The 22,595-nt window shown below is 37.3% G+C and overlaps 1 protein-coding gene across 3 annotated transcripts in view; it reads right to left on the bottom strand.

The window, feature by feature from the left end:
- BICC1 (BicC family RNA binding protein 1) overlaps positions 1-22,595 on the bottom strand; it is a 295,442-nt gene that overhangs the window by 104,915 nt on the left and 167,932 nt on the right. For all 3 annotated transcript variants that reach the window (XM_047825734.1, XM_047825731.1, XM_047825733.1), the window contains exon 3: positions 11,868-11,937. In XM_047825734.1, coding sequence (XP_047681690.1) covers positions 11,868-11,937 — 70 coding nt within the window. The remainder of the gene's footprint in view (positions 1-11,867; positions 11,938-22,595) is intronic.

Here is a 22,595-nt window from a genome sequence, read left to right as displayed (position 1 = left end):
TTACTCATAAATAAATATTAATGGTAAGAAATGAGGTGTCTATACTAAAATTAGAGAGAAGCATTAACAATCTTAAACTTCTGAATACAAAAAAATTAAAGAAAAAATTCATTTGAAAAAATTATTTCATTAGCAAAAAAGATGAAAAACTAACTAGAATAGGGAAAGGATATTAATAAACCAAGGTTAAGAAAAACGATCCACATAGTAGTACAAATAAGTGTCCCATGGGGCGCCTGGGTGGCGCAGTTGGTTAAGCGTCCGACTTCAGCCAGGTCACGATCTCACGGTCCGTGAGTTCGAGCCCCACAGCGGGCTCTGGGCTGATGGCTCAGGGCCTGGAGCCTGTTTCCGATTCTGTGTCTCCCTCTCTCTCTGCCCCTCCCCTGTTCATGCTCTGTCTCTCTCTGTCCCAAAAATAAATAAATAAACGTTGAAAAAAAAAAAAAAACAAAAAAACAAATAAGTGTCCCATGAACACGTGAAAAAATGCACAGCTTTTCTATTAATTAAGGAAGCACAGGAAACACCATATTTTACACTATCAAGGCTGGCCGAGGATGGTCACAAATATGGGAGGTAAGAATCTTCCCTTTCCAGAATCCAGACCTTGCCTGTCAGGAGTTCAACAATCATTTGGAGGAAAAGGTGGCAACTGTAAAAAAATATTAAAGTTGTTCATTACCTGTGACTTAAAAATTCTACTTGTAAGAATGTTTGCAACAGAAAACCTTGTACAAGTAGACCAATACATTTGACATTCACTGTAGAAAAAGAAAAAACCCAATGTCCATCAAAACAGATTTGTCAAAATATACTATTGATATATCTTTACCCACACACACCCAATGGTATTTCTTACTTTACTTGTGCTTTATGGAAGATGTTCTATTACTTTTTAAGAGGAAAAATCCAATTGCAGAAATGTATACCTGTATAAAGTGAACCCATTTTCATAAAGTAATAAAATCACTATTTGCATAGACCAAACAGCCCAAAACATACATATGCTGTGTTCTCATTTTATTTTTATTTCAGGCAGGACTTATTTTGCTTTAAGAGTAATTTTGGGCAACAAGATATAAAGAGAATGTAACTCTTCATTCCTGAAATCTAATATCTTTTGATAAAAATGTCTGCTAGTATAGTTGTATAAAACATGTTTATAAAAAGAGTTATAGTAAACCTCAAACCATGCCATAATGGCATAAAAAGGCCATTTGAAGAAATGAGGATGCCATCATGATTTAAGGTATTTCCTTTAGTCAATGAAAAAATGCCACATGGTTAGGTCATGATGTCTGCAAGTGCACCATCAGGGTGTTCAAATACAGTCACAAGTCTCAGACACCATCACAACATCATAGCTACACATTCCAGAAAAGAGGAATCAAAGACACAGGCAGCAAGAACTAGATCCATCCCCACAGCACTGGAGCCAGAAGGCACAACTGGGGATGCTGTTTAAAACATTCATGGAGAATAAACAAGCAGTTAAAGATGTACGAACTATACAATTAAAAACTGACTGCCAAGTGACTTTCCAAATGTGTACACCTGCCAACCTAACCATGACCATGCTTTATCTTTCACTGGAATTCTGTCAGTTCACCTATGTTACATATGTGCACTGAACCTTTAGGGGTGACTATCCTATCTCTAGTGCTGTAAAAGGAAACCAGTTACACATGCACTGAGCTTCCTGAAATCTTCTAAGAATCCAGTGTTATGCACACAGCAGTCCCCTGATGTCAAGCCTGCTCTTCCAGCTCAGTGTTTCTCAACCTCACACATTGACATTTTGTACCAGATTACTCTTGTGAGAACTGTCTGGTGCATTGTAGATGTTTAGCATAATCCCTGGCTCTGCCTATCAGATGCCAATAACACCACCTCCAAATTGTGACACCAGAAATATCTAGAGATATTTCCAAATGTATCTTGGGGGATAAAATTATGCTAGGTTGATAACCAATACTCCAGAAAAAAAAAGTATAAATTTGGGTAAAACCATTAATGGATTTAAAAAGAGGAGAAAAGGAAAGAAAGATGATGCATAACAGCACAAAAAATGATTAAAATAAATCTAGATTGAAAGTTTTAAAAAGATGGACATCCAGTAAGCTTCTAAAATGAGGATAAGGAGTTAGGATTGCTTTCTTCTTGAAGCTAATTAAGAAACATTCTGAGTACGGCTAACATTAACAACTCAGGCAGCAACACATGTTGGTGAGGATGTGGAGAAAAAGGATCTCTTTTGCACTGCTTGTGGGAATACAAACTGGTGCAGCCACTCTAGAAAACAGTATGGAGGTTCCTCAAAAAATTAAAAATAGACTACCCTATGACCCAGCAATTGCACTATTAGGTATTTATCCAAGGGATACAGGTGTGCTATTTCAAAGGGGCACATGCACCTCAATGTTTATAGCAGCACTATCAACAATAGCCAAAGTACGGAAAGAGCCCAAATGTCTATTGATGGATGGATGGATGGATGGATGGATGGATGGATGGATAAAGAAGATGTGGTATATATATACAATGGAGTATTACTCGGCAATCAAAAGGAATGCAATCTTGCCATTTGCAACTATGTAGATGGAACTAGAGGGTATTATGCTAAGTGAAATTAGTCAGAGAAAGACAAATATCATATGACTTCACTCATATGAGGAATTTAACATACAAAACAGATGAACATGAGGGAAGGAGAGCAAAAATAAGATAAAAACAGGGAGAGGGACAAAACATAAGAGACTCTTAAATATGGAGAACAAACAGAAGGTTGCTGGAGGCGTTGTGGGAGGAGGGATGGGCTAAATGGGTAAGGGGCATTAAGGAATCTACCCCTGAAATCATTGTTGCACCATATGTAACTAACTTGGATGTAAATTAAAAACATAAATAAATAAATAGTAAGTAAGTTTAAAAAAAATTCTGAGTTTTCTTAAATGAATGTGTTGGTGAATATCCCTTCCTTTAGTGACCAAACACTCCTCCTTTAGCAACCTATGTGCATGCTATGGACTGACAGAGAACACCCTGATCTTTAAATCAAAGGTTATATGCTACTTCCATCACTTCAAACTCTATGACCTTCAAGAAGTTATATCATCTCTCCACATCACTCACTAATGTGTATACTGAGGATAATAACAGTTGTTCATGTGGGTTATTATAAGGATTAAGAGATACAGATAACACACCTAGCACAATGCCTATTATAAGGTAGGCAAAGTATTTTCATCCTTCCTCCTCACAGGATTTAACAGAAGAAAGAACTGCAGATGGAATCCTGGGATGGTACTTTCTTCACTAAAGGAAAGGGACTTAAAAACATCTGTTCAGGAAAAAAAAGGAAGACAGGGAGAGGACGATATCCCAAAAAGAAAGACAGCAGTCACAGAGGCAGGTGAGAGATGGAAGATGAAGATTTGGCTCCAGTCACCTTTCGAGGAATAAAAGAGTGGGATTCACTCTTTAACCATCTTTCTTTCTTGAGAGAGAGAATCCCAAGCACAGTGCATAGCCCAATATGGGGCTCAAACTGTCAAACTATGAGATCACAACCTGAGTCAAAATCAAGAGTCAGACACTTATTAACCAACTGAGCCACATAGACACCCCTAACCATCTTTCTTTCATTCTTAATTTCATAAAACTTTTCATTGGTTCTTCAGAGATTTTATGGTCCTTTTAAGCTCACACTTAAGGAGTTACCAGGGATCCTGTAACATTATCTTTTCATGTAATATACTTTAAAATGCTGATTAAAGTGTTGTGCCCAGGATCTAGGACTATTTTTTTTTGTAAAATATACTTTAATTTTTAAAGAAATTTCAGGTTCAGAGAAAAACTGAGTGGAAATTACAGAGAGTTTCCATATGCTCCTCCACACACACGGGCACCACCTTCCCCACCACTAGTATCATATTGACATCGAAACATATTCTAGGCATTAAGGGGGCACTTGTGTTGAGTACTGGGTGTTGTATGTAAGTGATGAATCACTAAATTCTATTGCTAAAACCAATATGACATTATATGTTAATTAACCAGAATTTAAATAAAATTAAAAAAAAACTATTCACTATTCTAAGGGTTTCAAAAAATACATACATACACATATACATAGACACACATGCAAACACACACACACACACACACACACACACACCATTTTAGATCACAAAGAATAGTTTCACTGCCCTACAAAATCCTCTGTGCTCTGCCCATTCACCCTTCCTTTCCCTCAAGCCCCTAGTGATCACTAATCTTTTCACTATCTCCATAGTTTTGCTTTTTCCAGAATGTCATATAGTTGGAATCATACAATATGAGCACTGGCTTCTTTCACTTAGTAATATGCATTTAAGGTTTCTCTATGTCTTTTCATGGCTTGATAGTTCATCTTTTTAGTGCTGAGTAATATTTCTTTGTCTGGATGTACCACAGTTCACTTATCCTTTCACCTACTGAAGGACATCTTAATTGTTTTCAAGTTTGGTGATTATGAATAAAGCTGCTATAAACATCTGTGTGTAATTTTGTGTGAACATAAGTTTTCAACTCATTTAGGGAAATATCAAGGAGTGCAATTGCTACATGGTAAAGAATATGTTTAGTTTTGTTAAGAAACTGCCAACCCTTCTTCCAAAGTGGCTGTACCATTTTATATTTCTACCAGCAAGAAATGAGAGTTTCTGTTGCTCCACATTCTGGCCAGCATGTGGTGTTATTAGTGCTTTGAATTTAGGCCATTCTAATAATGTGCATAGTAGTATCACATTATTTTAATTTGCAATTCCCTAAAAACATATGATGTGGAACATTTTTTCATAACCTTATTTGCTATCTGTACATCTTCTTTGGTGAGGTGTCTGTTCAGGTCTTTTGCTTATTTTTTAATTGGTTGTCCATTTCCTTATTGTTGAGTTTTAGAAGCTCTTTGTATATTTTGGGTAATAGTTCTTTTGTCATATAGGGCCTGTGCAAGTATTTTCTCCCTGTCTCTGGCATGTGTTCTCATTCTCTTGATGCTTTCACTTTTCATACTTACTTTCTCACCTCTCCATTCCACTCCAAATTTGTTTCCTAATTAATTAGAAATCTTTTTAAAAAAATTTCCAGATATGTTTGCTTATTTCAGGCTTAGAGAACAATTGAAAAGCTAAAACCACCTTCCTCTGTGGCCCTGGTATAGGAGAGAGAGGAGAGACTGGAAGCAGCGGCTAGCCTGTAGCATTTATGAGATGAATGAGTAAGCCAACTCTTGGGGGCTGCAGAAGGGAAGAAAGAGGAGCCAGTGAGAGGTCAAGATATGAACCCAAACTTGGGCCTTCAGTTATGATAATGTATCACACTGCATAAATCATTTCACTTGCAGGACTGTGTGTGTGTGTGTGAGTGTGTGTGTGTGTGCACGCACACATAAGTGTTTGTGTTGTGTGTCTGTGTGTGTGAGCACATGTCATATTCAGAAAGGATTTCAAAGTTGCATGTTTGGCACTGTCTACAAATAGGGTCATTCATGTAGAAAGAGATGTACTGACAAACTGTATATTTAAAATACACATTAATTTTATAAGCCTTTTATTAACTATACTGGGAACTTTAGGAACTAGAAATACCCAAGGTCTCCATCCTCCTGAGAAGTCCTAGTTAGACCATATTCTCTCTAACCAGAGTGACTATTAGTACACCGCATACAACTTGTCTAGTTCTTTGGTTGAATTCCTACTCTTGGTTCCTAGTTATCATTGACCAACTGACGATCAGTTGCATTAACAATATATACAAATATGTTAAATACAAAATCTTTCTCCCCGGCAGAAATACAATGGCTACTGAGCAGGTCAAAGAAACTGCTATTGAAGACTGAAAAGCAAAAAAGCAAGCAAAAATCCTCCAAGGAATTTATAACATGTTCTGAGATTATTTTCCTTTTAAGTTCATCTTAGAAGTTGTTTTAGTTTATTGACAAATCAAAAAGTCTCTTCCTAATGAAACAGCACATGAAGATATGAAATATAAAGATAAAATTCAGAAGCAGGCATTTTTAAAATATGTATACAGTTATGAATGGTTTCATGTTTTTCTTAACTGTTAAATCTAACTCCTCCTGAAAAACAGGAGATGTTATCTACAAGAGTAAGGATAAGCCTAATTTAGCCTACTTTCAAATTACTGTAATTCCCAAGGATTGAAGCATTATGAAACTGATTATTATCAGTACTAATTATAATCAGTTGTACGTGGCAATGGTCACCGAAGGAATACTATATCTAAGGAAACCCTGGAATAAGGAAAGGTATTAAGAAAGGTACACTCTCACCGAGGTGGATTTGGGCTCTGAAAATAGACCTGAGTTCAAGTTTGGGGTCTGCTACCTACTAAACATAAAACCTTGGGCAAGTTATTCTATTTCATGTGCTTTAGTTTGTTTACCTATAAACTGAAAATATCACCATCTAAGTCATAGATTGCCCTGATCATTAAATAAGATTATATATATATAGAATATTCAGCACAGTATGTGGCCCCAGCCAGTCTCAACAAACAGTAGTATTCAATATTATTGGTGATATGTCAATTATGTAACCAAACACTACCTAAAACAGCCACAACAGAGGCGCCTGGGTGGCTCAGTCAGTTAAGCATCTGACTTCGGCTCAGGTCATGATCTCGCCGTCAATGCATTCGAGCCCGACTTCTGGCTCTGTGCTGACACTGTGGAGCCTGCAGCCTGAAGCCTGCTTTAGATTCTGTGTCTCCCTCTCTCTCTGCCCCTACCCTACTTGCGCTCTGTCTCTCAAAAATAAGTAAATGTTAAAAAAAATTTTTTTTTTATAAATAAAGCAGCCACAACAAAAACAACTCTGGCTGGAAGACAACCAGGAGGATGCATCTTGTTAAGTTTCATTTACAAGCTTACTAGGAAAGGCAGAGAGTTTCATTCAGGTGCCCCATGAATGACAAAGATGAGGTCATTTCATCGTTTCCCTGAAGTTTCCTTTTACTACTCAGAACCACTGAAAGGAGCTTTAGACACACTGGTGTCAGCCAAAAATTATGCCACATTCATTCACTTAAAAGATCTATAGGAAAGACATTATTAGCATTTTTCATAATAGTAAATGCCACTCCTGTGTAAAGTCATGATTTTAAACCTTTCTACTACACAGCACAGCTTAGTGGCTTACAACTCCATCTCTACCAGTGGTTTCACTTTAACCATGACTGAGCTGAACGGAGGTATCAGAAAATCTGCAAATACTTACTGAGTGCCAACTATGTACTGGTTACAGTGCTAAGGATACTCTTTACCCTTTGGGGAACTGATCACTTAGAACAGCATTCTCCAACCTGTCTTTGTCACTCATTTTACACCATGAGCTAGTAATATTTATATGTTTATATATACATGTAAATAGTGACATATATGACATAAAACAATACTCTTACACTCTGTTTTCTTTTCTAATCTAGTTGTATTTTTATATGCTGGTTGTGATGACTAAAATAATTTTTGAGATAATAACTCACCACTGGAAACACTGTAGCATGGCACACCATGCCATGCCTCTTCTCTGTTCTCTGCCCCATTTGAGCAGTACAGTGTTAAAAGCCTCAACTAGTTCAATGTGAATGCTCAACAAAAGTGTACATACATTCAACATTTTCCTCTGGAAAAAAATAAAATGAACAGTCTTCAATTTTTCTCAACCTAAGATTTCCTGTTACATATCACTTGTTCTGATGGAATGCAACCAAAAATAATAAAACCTAATTTTGATGATCCTCTTGTTTATTCCAGGAGGAAGAGAACAGCCAAACTTGGTGCCAAATTGCCTCGAAACCAGGACACATCAAGCAATTCAGCCACACCTCTCATTCCTGATCATTCTGGGGCATCCTGAATAGTCATAAAAGAAACAGTTTCTATCACTTCAACTCTGTAAGATGACAACTTCCCAGAACAAAAGACAATAAAGCTTCACTAATGCTGGCCACATTTATTTGGAATTTGGCATAAAAACTTTAAACAATTTTCACCCACATTTACAACTTTGCCAGTCTAGGAAGAAAGAGACTGATGAGCAAACTACGGACAAAAAGAAGACCATAAGAAAAATGTTTACCTTAATTAAGAGAGAACAAACTCATCTAGCATTGCATGCCACACAATCATAACAGTGTGATAAATTCTCATTATAAATCACTTTTATCTATTAAGGCAGGTCTGGAAGGACTTCTAGTTGGCAAAACAGTCAAACTTGTTCAAAATGCTATCTACACTTTAATGAAGCTGCATTTACTTTAAAATAGGCTGTGATTCAGAATAGCATATTAAAAATTTTAATGTGTGCCTGAAGTTATTCTGTTAGTAAGGTTTTACAGTATTAAACACCTTAATCCTTGAGTGCTGTCCTCAGAGACATAAACCACTGATTTTTCTATTCAAAGCAGAATATTCTAGTACTCTGAACCTAAGAGTTGGAAAGATTTTTATTTTCTTCCACTCAAAATAAATGTATGCTATATAGAAGAAATACTATATATTGCTTTATTTTTCTTCTTCATGACACCCCCATTAGGACAACCCTAGAATTGCCTACTTCAATGTTAATTATATTGAATCTTAAATTCTTAGTTCTTTCTAGCTGTAATGAGAATCAATCTTCCAATAATTTCAAATGCTTATAAATTTTTTTAAAGTTCCATAGTCCTTACTTAGTTTTGTATGACAAAACATGCCCTTTCCCAAAATGCCATGCTTACTAAGTGGAAATATTTCTAATACATTTTTTTCACTGTATTCTATATGGTTAAAGAGAATGGAGGAGTAAAAGGGAATGAGAGAAGGACGAATGAGGGGTAGAGAGAGGGACAAATTTTACTCAAAATTATTCTTCACACAGGCACTGAACAATGGTTCATCACTCTAAACTTATTCATGCTAACTACAAAGATGACAGAAACATAAAATTAATGAATCCATAAAAGTGCAGTTTTTGGAAACCAAGATGGACATTATCAAGAAAAAAAGGACTGACTGTTGAAGGACTTATGCCTGTTTTTCAACAGCAATCATCACCCACTACCTTTCAACATGGTCTTCTCAGTAACTAAGTCATAGTATTTCCAAGTCAGATGGTGAGATTTTGGCTTACAAAGTCAGCTTAACCATAAAAGCCACCAAAGGAACTTGTTAAGTATATGTTTCCTAATCTCACCATAGACGTACTGAACCAGAATCTCCAGAGAAGAATCTGAATTTCTGAAGTGATGGCAAATTCAGGTAGTTGGCTTTTTGCCTTTCTGCCAGGCAGCTCCCTACCAGCAATTCAACCAAAGTAGCCATACAGCTACTCATCTGGCCACTCTACTAAAGGATTGATGGCTTAAAACATAAAGCATAGGACTAAATTCCAATGGGGTAAAGAAAGGGGCAGACTAGTAGCAGTAGCCATGAAAAATGTATCTCTAGGCTTTTATATGTGCAACCAATAAGATCAAAAGTCTAGAGAGTGAAATACAACACAATCCATGGCTATATTCTCTCTAGCATCATCTGGGGACTGTCTGTATATTCTAAGTCATCACACCACCATGGGATTTAGAATTTAATAACCATCTAAAACATGGCATGAATCCCTAGATACATTTATATTCTTGGATATCTTGAGTAGTAATACTTTAGAATAAAGAAGGTTTAAAATAAAGACTAACAACTGTTTTCTGTACAACATTCAGAGGCAGATACCCACATCAAATGGGAGAATTGCTTTCAAAAGTGCCTCCTGCCATTTTCATTTTATTTTTACTTATTAAAAATCATAATTAAACAAATTTCATCTCTGAATTTAAAAAACTTTAACTTAATATAGGAATACACATATCAGGGATGTTAGCCAAAACTGATTCAGCAGCTGTGTGTTTAAGTAACAAGAGCAACTCAAATTCTGAATAGCAAATTCCTCTGAGGAAAACTTTTGATTTTTTCTCTCTTCCTTGAGCTCAATCTCTCTCTTTTGGCACATTCTACTCATCATACAGTACTGTGTACATTCATAGCACTTCATAAATAATAGAAAAATAAAATGATGTCTGTAGACATAGGCCTGGAGGGATCAATTCTTAGGCACAATTCCAATGGTTAACTTTAACCACGGGGAAATTATGCTAAACGCCCTCAAAACGTACTGCCGAAATATTTTTATTTTCAAAGAAAAATTTATAATCAAAATGTGGAATATAGTTGGCTATTCTGAATGGGTTAAGTGTGTCAATGACTGGAAACTAAGCTAAAACATTAACCTCATCTATTTTTCTCCATATTATCTAAAATCTCTAAAATTGTAACCACATTTTGAATAAAAAAATCAATTCCAAGTTTCTCATGATAATTGGGGGAAAACACAGCATGGGTAATGCAAGAGAATAAGCCATCTAAAATTATCTTAAATCATTTTAATATTCATGTTTCCTTGGGGATTTTTAGAGATTGATCAAATTACATTTTGATTAGGATAAGTAATGAAGTTCATCACATTTTTTAAGTAAAAATATCTGACAATAGGGAAAAAGAATCCAATTTATGCTCAAGTTACAATTTATTCAAGTAGTAGGCTAGGAATTTTTTAATTGCCACAAACAACCAAACAGGTAGGTAATCCACTAATGAGTAATTTCTTCTTCAGCATGATGAGTATAAAACATCTCAACACACTGAAGATTGAGCATATATCCTACAGCACTTGGCAAATGCAAGGTGTATACTAGCTATGTAATTATACTTGGAAATTCACCATGCTTTCTTATGACTGGTGAGAACCCAGGCTTCCCAGCTCTTGCCACCACAATCAGTCCACTGAAGTCCCACTAACAGTACTCACAACAACAACCGTAGAATAATTTACATTCCATGTGATGAGTAACTAATAAAATGAGATTAAAGGAAGGCATTCTAAACTAAAATAAGAAAAGAAATTGAGAAATCCCACAATGTTTATTATTATTTAGCAATAAAAGTCATAGGGAGAAGGGGAAGCAAATGTGAAACCAAACAGCAACAACAAAAAAACTAGACCACAACAGATAATGTTCAGCTTGCATAATCATTGTTTTTGAATTGTTTGATGGTATCTCTCATTATCTCCTAATGACTGTATACACAACAAAGTTTGTTGAGACTAAGGTTATACTTTGGAAAACAATTCATAAAAACATATACTGGCAGGTCACTTGAAACTACTATGTAACCTTGGAAGAAAACTCAAGGTGCCTACACTTCCATTCCTGACCATCCATGCATTGGATAGTGTGTTCTAGAATAAAGCAGAAGAAAGGCCACCCAAGGGAAATTCTCAGCCTAAAAGAGAAATGTAGCACATTCATCACTGTTTGACAGATGAAGAAGCGTGCAAGAAAGGAAATCTAAGGTTTGTACCACATTGGAAAGAAAAAAAAATTAGCTATTAAATCTGTGTGGTACAAAAAAAGATGCCTACTGTATAAACACTGGAAGTTTATGTATTGAAAACACTTTATTACACGTGGAGAGTTACCATTACTATGGCCACTGAATGAAAGGGCATCACTGAAATCATAATTTGCTATGGTATCTCCTATAAAAACATTTCCATTATAATAAAATACTTAATTTTTTTGGTTGTTGGATAAAAGGCATAATTTTCAATTATGATAAGCCTTCCAAAATGTTGCTATTACACAAATATTTTGGGACATATGTGGTAAGAATAAAGGTTGATTTTCTCCCGGCAAACTTCCAGGGTTTTTTTTCCCAGTAATTCCAGTCTCCATTATCAAAGCCACCAATTGCACCATCTCTCATGATTTACCTTTCTTGGATTTGGCTCCAATCTTCAGTTTTGATGGCCAAGCAATCTGCGTATTTGTTTCCTCCATGATCTGTAACAAAAATTAAGAGAGAAAAATATTGATTCAATTAAGAGCTTGTATTTACAGTTAAGATTCTTCTAAAAAAATTATTTTCAAGTCTTTAGTCTCATGCTGATAAAGTGATCTCATCTTAAAATAATGCAAAAGAAAAACTTGGTGAAAAGAGATACTCATTTTTATAAGCCTTTAATCTATTAAAAATATTCAAGTATATTTTGTTACTCCCAGTGTTCCTCTCCGTGATGCTCCAGAATTTTAGCATAGAGACAACAAAACCAAAAGTACATGAACAAGTAATTGACCCCACTTGACGCCAGAACTCTCAGAGATGCTTGCGCTGAATAAAATTCCCCAAGACCATCGCCAACAGATTGCAACACACCAAACATAATCCTTGTAATACAAAACTACGTGGGCTAGGCCATACTAAATGAAGATTTTTTTTTTCTGGGAAAAAAAATAACAACTTGCTCTGGTCACATTTGTATTTCATTAAAACTGATGAAAAACCTCTAAATACGACATCATGTCCTAAGGCTGCATTCCCATCATCCTTCGCCTAGTGCAAAATGACATCTCTGCCCCAGTTCTTTTCCGCTTCCATGTAGCTAACACAGGCCAGGGGGCCTTGGACCCAAATGTGCCAAGGTGCAAGAACAAGTGAGGGAAACAACAACCACAGAGCTAAGGCAGTAGATGGCAATTAAAAAAGAATAACCAAAAAATGTTCATCCTTGTTCCTCTCTTATCACATGAATAAGACTAGATTAAGGTTTACTTTTGTACCATGAATACAAAATTCACCAAAGAAATCAATAGAGCAAACAACTAAACAAGTTAATAGGCAAATAACAGCAACTAGCATACATTAACCACTTCAAATAGTAGAGTAATATATACTTTTTAATATGGACTTAGTGTTAGTTAACTAAACAAACTAAAGGTGAAGACAACTAAACACAGTGAGATTAATAAAAAATACCTTTATCCCTTCAGCACAGTCTATGTCTTATGTAGACATAAGGCTACATGCTTAACATGTTAACGTGCACTGTACTTCACTTAATCCCCCTTTTCACAGCATAAAAGAACTTTCAGCAGATGTTTCAAACAGGCAGCTCACAGATGCACTTTGTCTACCCATCATAAGGTTTTTAAAATATGAGCCAACATTTTTAACTCTGGGAATTTCACATAGAAATTAAGATTTCTGGTTCTCTGGAAAACTTGACAGATTAGCACCTGGAGCTCACATTCCCACATGGCAACACCTGGCTGGCACTGAGGACCAGATGCCCTCTTCCATCAGGTCCAGGAAGGTTCTGGGCTGTACCCCACAGCCCCCACTGGGTCTCTCACACTGAGGTCAAGAGCCACTTGCCATTATCATCACATTTGTGTTACTCACTTGCCATTCATCATGGTGTTTATACTGCTATTTTTCTCAGAGAAATATTTCTCTATACCTGTGTATCTCTATTAAAGACTGAAAAACAAAAATGAGGTCACACAGTCCTCACGAAGTCAATGTACTGGCCTGGCCCTGAAACTAGGTGAACTTGTTACCTCGACCCTCTAAGACCTGGACCTGCTTCTTCTCCTCCCATCTCATGTTGTCCTTGTTAATGTGCTCTAATCCATATTTCAAAATTAAGTAAATAAATATTATCCTCTTCAGTTTCTTCTGCTTCCCAGGAACATGTCAGCAGGCTTTCCCCATAGGGCTTCTGTGCCCACACTTCTGTGAGTGTGGGCAGGGTCCACTCCTGCATGACCCCAACTGGAATTCTTCCCATCTCTCTGTGCTGACTTCTCTCCTATCCCTTACTGTATTCTGAAATTCTCCTATTTTCTGTATTTACTTGTTTATAATCTGTCTCTGCAAAATAAAAGCTCTCTATCCTACACACAGCAAGCACAGGATATATTTGGGTAAATGAATCTTCATAGCATGCTTACAAAGCAGACTTCTTTATTCCTCACACAGGTAGGAAGCAGTAGAGTGGAGATAAAAATGCCAGGCTATTTGTAAAGACCATATTTTAATGACCAAACCATACGGAACATAGGGTCTCTTTTTAAAACATGTATATATGCTTTAATATTTGTGCATAACAAGTGGCTTTAACATCCTACAAATATTTATCAAGAGCCTACCTAGGTTCCACAAGTGCCAGGACCCACAGCCATGAATAAGATACAACTCCTGGCATCCACAAGCTTACAGTCCAGTCAAGGACACAGATAAAAAAGCCAACCGCTTAACAGTAAACCAGCTGCTAGCACAGGATCTGCTCACAAGGGCAGCTCACAGCCACTATCTTGAAAGGGCCAGTTAAGGGAGGTGGTTAATAAAGGTTCCCTAAAATATAATCTATAAAATCACTTAAGTCCTGAAGCCAAGTAAAAGTAAATGTCTGGGTAACTTCAACAGTCACTGAATAAGGGGAGGAAGCTCCAATTAGGAGGGACTTCTCCTATAGTCCAGCTATATAGTTCCAGCTACTACACGTACATATATCTTCAAAGTGACTAAAAATTGATTCAGAATTTTCCTCTAAGTTGCTTTATGCCAAAGACAGAAAATGGAAAAATGAGACCATACTATATATAATGCTGTTGGTGGGGAAGCATTATAATTTGCATACTTTTCTTTTTCGGAATTAAATAATTTGGCCATTTAATCCAGTAAATTATGTTGGGTGCCACAATTATAATATTATTATAGAGAAGTCTCCTTGTCAACATATGGTGGCAAGACATAACTTTCTAAAATCTTAATCATCTGCAGAAGTTCCTAGAAATCACCCTGCATAAGTATTATCTTTTTATTAAATACCAATAGACGCTCCATGATAGAAAATAATATGCCAGAGATAATACCCTAGTAGTAAATAACAGCCATCAAGTCAAAATGCTACTTTACACACACTCCCTCTAAGCTTCCCACCAGTCTGGAGTCTCCACAACCTACCCGCCTCAACACTCTCTGTGAGGGGAAAAGAGACTATCCCAAGCTTAGTATCCCTAACTCTAAAACCGGAGTTTCATCTTCCACACCACATGCTCTCCAAAGTTCTATGACTGGCGGTCAATGTCAAACCTTACAGAGAAAACAAATTGCTAGTTGTTGGAATCTAGCACCTGTAGCTGACCTTCTCTCTATGTTTAGGGGGAAAAAAACAAACAAACAAAAAAACCGACTCCAATGAATATCATGTGTAGCCAGCCAATGACACCCACACAGGTCATTCACCAGGCTGCAGTCCCCATACAGAGCTCCAAATGGATGCCTTCTCAGACATCCCTTTATTTGTTCATCACTGTGTGTAATCTGGTCATTAAGAGAAGGAGTCAAATACCAGCTCTGCCACTTTCTAGCTATCATTTTGGGCAAATTACTTTTATCAGCTTTTTATCCTCTGTATAATTATAATTATAGTACCTACTCATAGAATTGTTGTGAGGTTTTGATAAGAAAACATGTGGAAAACCTCAAACACAGAACATGGCCCACAGTGGTTGTTAGATAATATTAACCCCTGTGTTAATTACACATACATTACTTTTGGTCAGGCACCTCCTGGAAACTAGGGATATGACAGCAAACAAGATGGTGCTTCCCTCCAGAATCTCATGGTCTAACAAGGGAGAGGACAGGTTAACCCAACATTATGTACTGTGTCAAGTTTCAGAATGAGACAGGGCAATATGAGAGTATATAGAGGGAGTCCTAGCCCAGTCATGGGCAGTCAAGGAAAGTTACCCCAAAGAAATGCCTATTGAATTCAGCAAAGTTGCAGGATACAAAATCAATTGCATTCTTATACACTAACAATGAAGCAACAGAAAGACAAATAAAGAAACTGATCCCATTCACAATTGCACCAAGAAGCATAAAATACCTAGGAATAAATCTAACCAAAGATATAAAGGATCTGTATGCTGAAAACTATAGAAAGCTTATGAAGGAAATTGAAGAAGATTTAAAGAAATGGAAAGACATTCCCTGCTCATGGATTGGAAAAATAAATATTGTCAAAATTTCAATAGTACCCAAAGCTATCTACACATTCAATGCAATCCCAATCAAAATTGCACCAGCATTCTTCTCGAAACTAGAACAAGCAATCCTAAAATTCATATGGAACCACAAAAGACCCCGAATAGCCAAAGGAATTTTGAAGAAGAAGACCAAAGCAGGAGGCATCACAATCCCAGACTTTAGCCTCTACTACAAAGCTGTCATCATCAAGACAGCATGGTATTGGCACCAAAACAGACACATAGACCAATGGAATAGAATAGAAACCCCAGAACTAGACCCACAAACGTATGGCCAACTCATCTTTGACAAAGCAGGAAAGAACATCCAATGGAAAAAAGACAGCCTCTTTAACAAATGGTGCTGGGAGAACTGGACAGCAACATGCAGAAGGTTGAAACTAGACCACTTTCTCACACCATTCACAAAAATAAACTCAAAATGGATAAAGGACCTAAATGTGAGACAGGAAACCATCAAAACCTTAGAGGAGAAAGCAGGAAAAGACCTCTCTGACCTCAGCCGTAGCAATCTCTTACTCGACACATCCCCAAAGGCAAGGGAATTAAAAGCAAAAGTGAATTACTGGGACCTTATGAAGATAAAAAGCTTCTGCACAGCAAAGGAAACAACCAACAAAACTAAAAGGCAACCAACGGAATGGGAAAAGATATTCGCAAATGACATATCGGACAAAGGGCTAGTATCCAAAATCTATAAAGAGCTCACCAAACTCCACACCCAAAAAACAAATAACCCAGTGAAGAAATGGGCAGAAAACATGAATAGACACTTCTCTAAAGAAGACATCCGGATGGCCAACAGGCACATGAAAAGATGTTCAACGTCGCTCCTTATCAGGGAAATACAAATCAAAACCACACTCAGGTATCACCTCACGCCAGTCAGAGTGGCCAAAATGAACAAATCAGGAGACTATAGATGCTGGAGAGGATGTGGAGAAACGGGAACCCTCTTGCACTGTTGGTGGGAATGCAAATTGGTGCAGCCGCTCTGGAAAGCAGTGTGGAGGTTCCTCAGAAAATTAAAAATAGACCTACCCTATGACCCAGCAATAGCACTGCTAGGAATTTATCCAAGGGATACAGGAGCACTGATACATAGGGCCACTTGTACCCCAATGTTCATAGCAGCACTCTCAACAATAGCCAAATTATGGAAAGAGCCTAAATGTCCATCAACTGATGAATGGATAAAGAAATTGTGGTTTATATACACAATGGAATATTACGTGGCAATGAGAAAAAATGAAATATGGCCTTTTGTAGCAACGTGGATGGAACTGGAGAGTGTGATGCTAAGTGAAATAAGCCATACAGAGAAAGACAGATACCATATGGTTTCACTCTTATGTGGATCCTGAGAAACTTAACAGGAACCCATGGGGGAGGGGAAGGAAAAAAAAAAAAAAGAGGTTAGAATGGGAGAGAGCCAAAGCATAAGAGACTGTTAAAAACTGAGAACAAACTGAGGGTTGATGGGGGGTGGGAGGGAGGAGAGGGTGGGTGATGGGTATTGAGGAGGGCACCTTTTGGGATGAGCACTGGGTGTTGTATGGAAACCAATTTGTCAATAAATTTCAGAAAAAAAAAAAAAAAAAGAAATGCCTATTAATGCTGTCACCTGAAGGAAGAGAAACAGCTAGCTGGATAAAAGGTAGGAGAAAGCATCCCACATAGAAGAGTGCATGTAGAAAGGTCAAGGGGTGCCTGGGTGCCTCAGTCGGTTAAGCGTCCGACTTTGCCTCAGGTCATGATTTCACATCTCGTGGGTTTGAGCCCCGCATCAGGCTCTGTGCTGACAGCTCAGAGCCTGGAGCCTGCTTCAGATTCTGTGTCTCCCTCTCTCTTTGCCTCTCCCCTGCTCTCACTCTGTCTCTCTCTCAAAAATAAATAAACATAAAAAAAAAAGAAAGGTCTAGAAGGAAGGAGGGTAGGTACTCCAGAGGATTTGAGGGTGATTCAGTGTGGCTGAGGTGCTTCAAGGCTCACTTCATAAATCCAGGACAGCAAATGTGTCTCACGTCTTCTCCTCCCTCCTATGGATGTGCACATGGACATGCCCACAAAGACTTGAAGACATGACATGAATCAAAGACATACAGGACCTGTGCTTGGCTACTGCTCACTACTCTAAGAACCAGGAAAGTAACTGCAAATAGGAAGAGGCAATACTTACTTCACTTTTAGGAAGTCAAAATTCCCCTTAGGAAGTTATCAATGAAGCTTTTTAAACTATCACCTCCAATGACTCCAAGTCAGTTCCTACAGCACAGTCACTGCATACTAACAGTTGGTTTTAACCTCAGCCAGTTATGGAATAGTAGAGTGTGAGAGGGCCTCTAATCAGGGGGAGGAGGAAGACCAGTTCTCTGGTGGGAGTGTTGGGGGAGGATGGTCCAGGAAGGCCAGGACTGAAGCTGGATTACCAGAGCAGGGGCTGAAGCATGAGCCCCGGTAGAAGAGGACATAGACTGCAGGGTGCAGAGGCAGAAATCAGGGCACTAAGCAAGTGAAAGGCTCTGTGTACAGCAAGCTACTTTTTAAAAAGATTTCCTAATGGACATCAAGACAAATAGGAAGGTAAATCAAGGTAAATAAGGGAGCTGGAAAAGGTGAGGTCCAGAAGCTGAGGCCTGAAATCAAAGAAGCAACAAAACCTCTGGGAAGAAAATGACTCTCTTATGTCTCAAAAAAGGGAAAAAAAAGAAATTCTAAAGTGACTTCCAGCTAGCTTTTTTAAAACAATCTTATTATGGCCTTGTTTCTACCTTCACAAAATCAAAGCCCAAAGAACACACTACTAATTTTGAATCATTTTCTATACACATTAAATCACACTTTAAATATTTTAAAGACTTATATTAACTCATTATTCTGGATGATGTACATTAATAAAGCAGCTAAAGGAGATCAGTGGAAAAACTGGGATTTCTCCTAGAGGAAAAAAGCGGCGGGGGGGGGGGGAGCAGCTAGAAAGCTTACAGATGAGTTACATATATTTTTTAAGATGTCCCTGGGCTTCCAGACAACCCTGACGTAAGTGCTTACTTTCCATTTCAAAGAGGCCATGTCTGCCTTGATTAAGAGCTCTGGTGTAGATACAAGTGATATAAATGTCACTGAGTAGACTGGGTTGTTGACCAGTGATGTTTAAAGTGTTAAAGTAATGTTTTTTAAAAATCACAGAAATGGGACCACTAAAGCAGTTAATCTTAAGGATCTCATAATGGATGAAAACACTGACACCTTTTCAAAAAAACATTATATACTTTCCACAATCCAATTAATTTCTACAAGGAAATCACCTTACAGAAACCCATGTTATGCCCTAATTCTTAAACAAGTCAGGATATTGCCCAAAATGTTCAATTTGCATTCAAGGAATAATTCAATTAAGTGGCTAACAGTGACCAACCCCTCTCCAAAAAAAATAAGATGTGTGAAATTTGAACTGAAAGTTGGGAAACACACTTAAAATGGCTAATGCTTCCTTGTAGAGCAAGGACGCCATGCATTATCATGGCAGTTAAGCAAATGCTTTGGTGTGCAAACCACAAAATCTCCAAGAAGAAAATGATTATCTTCTGTCTCAGGGAGAAAAATCCTGGAGTTCCAGCTAGTTTTCTTGGTTTTGTTTTTAATATCATTGCCCTGGTTTCTACCTTCAAAAAAAATCAAAGCTCAAATGTTTACTGAATCATTTTCAGTAAACACTAAATGACACCTTAAATATTTATTCTAACTCATAATTCTGGGTGCTATATGTTTAAGCCATTTCAAATATGTTAATTTCAACTTCAGGACACCTCCATTGTCAAGAGAGTATCTTCTCAATTCTGTCAATTTCAGCTAGGTTTCTTTATTTCATTATAAGCAGCAATTCTATATGTCATGAGGAGAGATGAGATTTTAGAGGAGCTTATCTAAAGATGAAATATTTTGAAAAATAACTATTTTAAGTTTATGTTGTCAAACTTGCTATACTCATTACTAACAGAGGATTAATAATGGAAATGTAATTTAATTCTTATGCTAATTTCAGATCTGAGGAACAGAAATATTTACAGTAACAAAAGTATTTAACCCAAGAATATCAATTTTGAAACATATAAAGCAATTAAGATTGTTGACATCAGAAAGAATATATACTTTTTAGTTCATCTTTAATAGTTACCCTTTCATGGGGCACCTGCTCAGTCAGTTTCAGTCAATTAAGCATCTGTTCCTTGATTTCAACTCAGGTCATGACCTCACAGTTCACGAGGTTGAGCCCTGCATTAGGCTCCACGCTGACGGCACGGAGCCTGCTTGGGATTCTCTGTTTCCCTCTCTCTCTGCCCCTCCTCTGCTCATGTGTGCATTCTCTCTCTCTCTCAAATAAACTTAAATATTTTTTTAAAAATAAAAACCAAATAAAAGTTACTTTTTCATGATGAAAAATGTGATGAAGATAGTATCCTGTGGATATGTAACAGCTCTGTTAACATCTTTTTAATTCATATTTGTATTTTGTAAATAGGGCATAACGTACCCTGATCAAAAAGTAATAGTACTGCTTTTTTTATATTAAAAAGGTACCTAATAAACAAGGAATCATATATTCCTGTTTTGGTTTTAGTTTCTATGGGGAGTATGAGAAGGAAAGTTGGCAAGGGAGCATAATGTTTACATGGCCTGGAATTTTAAATTTTTTTAATTGGAAGAAAGTTCTATCAGCTATTGAAAAAAATTTCATCACAGATTTATTTACAAGGGATAATTTAAGTAATTTCACTTAGCCAAAATATTTTGCCAAAATTAGAATAAAATAAATAAGTTAAAATCCAATCAAAATCTACATGGAGTTTCATCCATGATAAAAAAAATAATTATTTATATTCTTCAATGCTCAAGTCATAATAAATGTTTTTTTCCATCTCCAACAAATTCCATATTAATACACCATGTGGAAAGAGAACATATCTACCAATATTCACTATACTACAGATTCTGCAAGTTTGCAGCAATTACAGGATAATATCTTACAGATGATGGAAACCTTTGCCAAACCAACAATTCTACTAACATGCTTATTTCACCAAATTCTTCAACCCAGACATAAAGTTAAAAATCCACAGGTAAGTAAACACAGCATCTCAGATCAACCAACGACAAGTCTATTTACGCTGACTTTACTCGAAATATTTATTCTTGGACCAGGAAAAGAACACTGAACACTCTAACTTGACATTTATACTCTATTGAAAATTCATCATTCAAAATGGCTACCAGCTGGGAGCCATCTGCAGCCTGCTTCCCCAAAAAACTAGCTCATCTGTGATTCTAGTTTCCTTTTATCAATAGAGAAATAGGTCTATCCTCATGGAGAAGGCTGTTTCAAGTTACTTCAGGTACTAATGGGTTGTGAGTCAATTTGCTGCATTTCACAATGAAAGGAGCTACGTGAGAAAAGAGCCAACTAGAAAGCCCTGAAAAGTGGAGATGGGAAAGTAGTGAACTTCTCACACGAGGGGGTGTCTAAAAGCTGGGGATGTTTATTTTGCTGAGACATTAGCAGGCTCTGTTGTATTTCATTTTAAATCCACGAAATGCATCTCACTGATTCAGTTATTTGTCATCTTCAGAACAATTCCTCACATTTGTCTAATATTCTTATACATTTCCCATGTATTCCTCACAATAATCTTAGAAATCAGATAAGTGTAACCTATTTTGCAGATAGGCATGTGGCAAAGTCCAGTGAGAATCTAAATCACATGACTCCCTGGCAAGGTAAATTTCTGCCCCACTTGGCTTACAAAGTAAGTGAAAAATACCACATATTTATGGAGGCGGGGGGGGGGGGACATCTGAAAGCCCAACCTCCCAGAATTCCACCATGAAGTGCTCACTAGCAGCAGAGTGCCTGCCCCTCAACACTCTGATTAACTAATGACAGAATAATCCAGAGATAGCCCCAGAATGGTTCAATCCAGGAAAGGATCACCACCTCCATGAACATATGCAGCATATCGGATGCATTTTGGCTGTCACAATGACACAACAGAGGGCCACACTGGCACTCACTGGCCAGGGCTACAGAAGCTGAACTTCCAACAAAGAGCAGGACAAACCCACTCAAGATGTCCATATACACATCCTGGCTTGGCACAGTTCCAAGAGGCATAAAGTTGCCATAGCTTAGGTAAATGGTGCCAATCCCCCAACAAGACAAGATTACATTCCAGTTAACAAAGTACATTAATTGTGAGTAGTTGCATCAAATACACATTCTGCTGCCCTCTCTTTCAGGATACAAATCACTACATCTTTATCACTGACCAGTCATGCCACTTCTTTCAAAGTCTGTGGGGGATTACTCACTGCACATCTGTAATCAGTTAATGCACAGATGGCAGACCAAGGAGTTGTACTGACTCCTTGTCTCCCAAGGTAAGAAACAATGACATTTTACAAAAAATGGACAATCAAAAGTGGAAACTGGCCAACCACGATGAAAGTACAGCAAACAAACAGTGATATTGGAAGTGAAATCTGAGTCAAATGTCAGGGGTACAGAATCTGGGATGCTGGGAATGAAGACACCATCGCTATTAGAG

Source organism: Prionailurus viverrinus, chromosome D2 (genome assembly GCF_022837055.1).
Source record: "Prionailurus viverrinus isolate Anna chromosome D2, UM_Priviv_1.0, whole genome shotgun sequence".
Lineage (NCBI taxonomy): Eukaryota > Metazoa > Chordata > Mammalia > Carnivora > Felidae > Prionailurus > Prionailurus viverrinus.
Note: the sequence above shows the minus strand (reverse complement) of the source record. Positions and strands in the feature narration are given on the sequence as shown.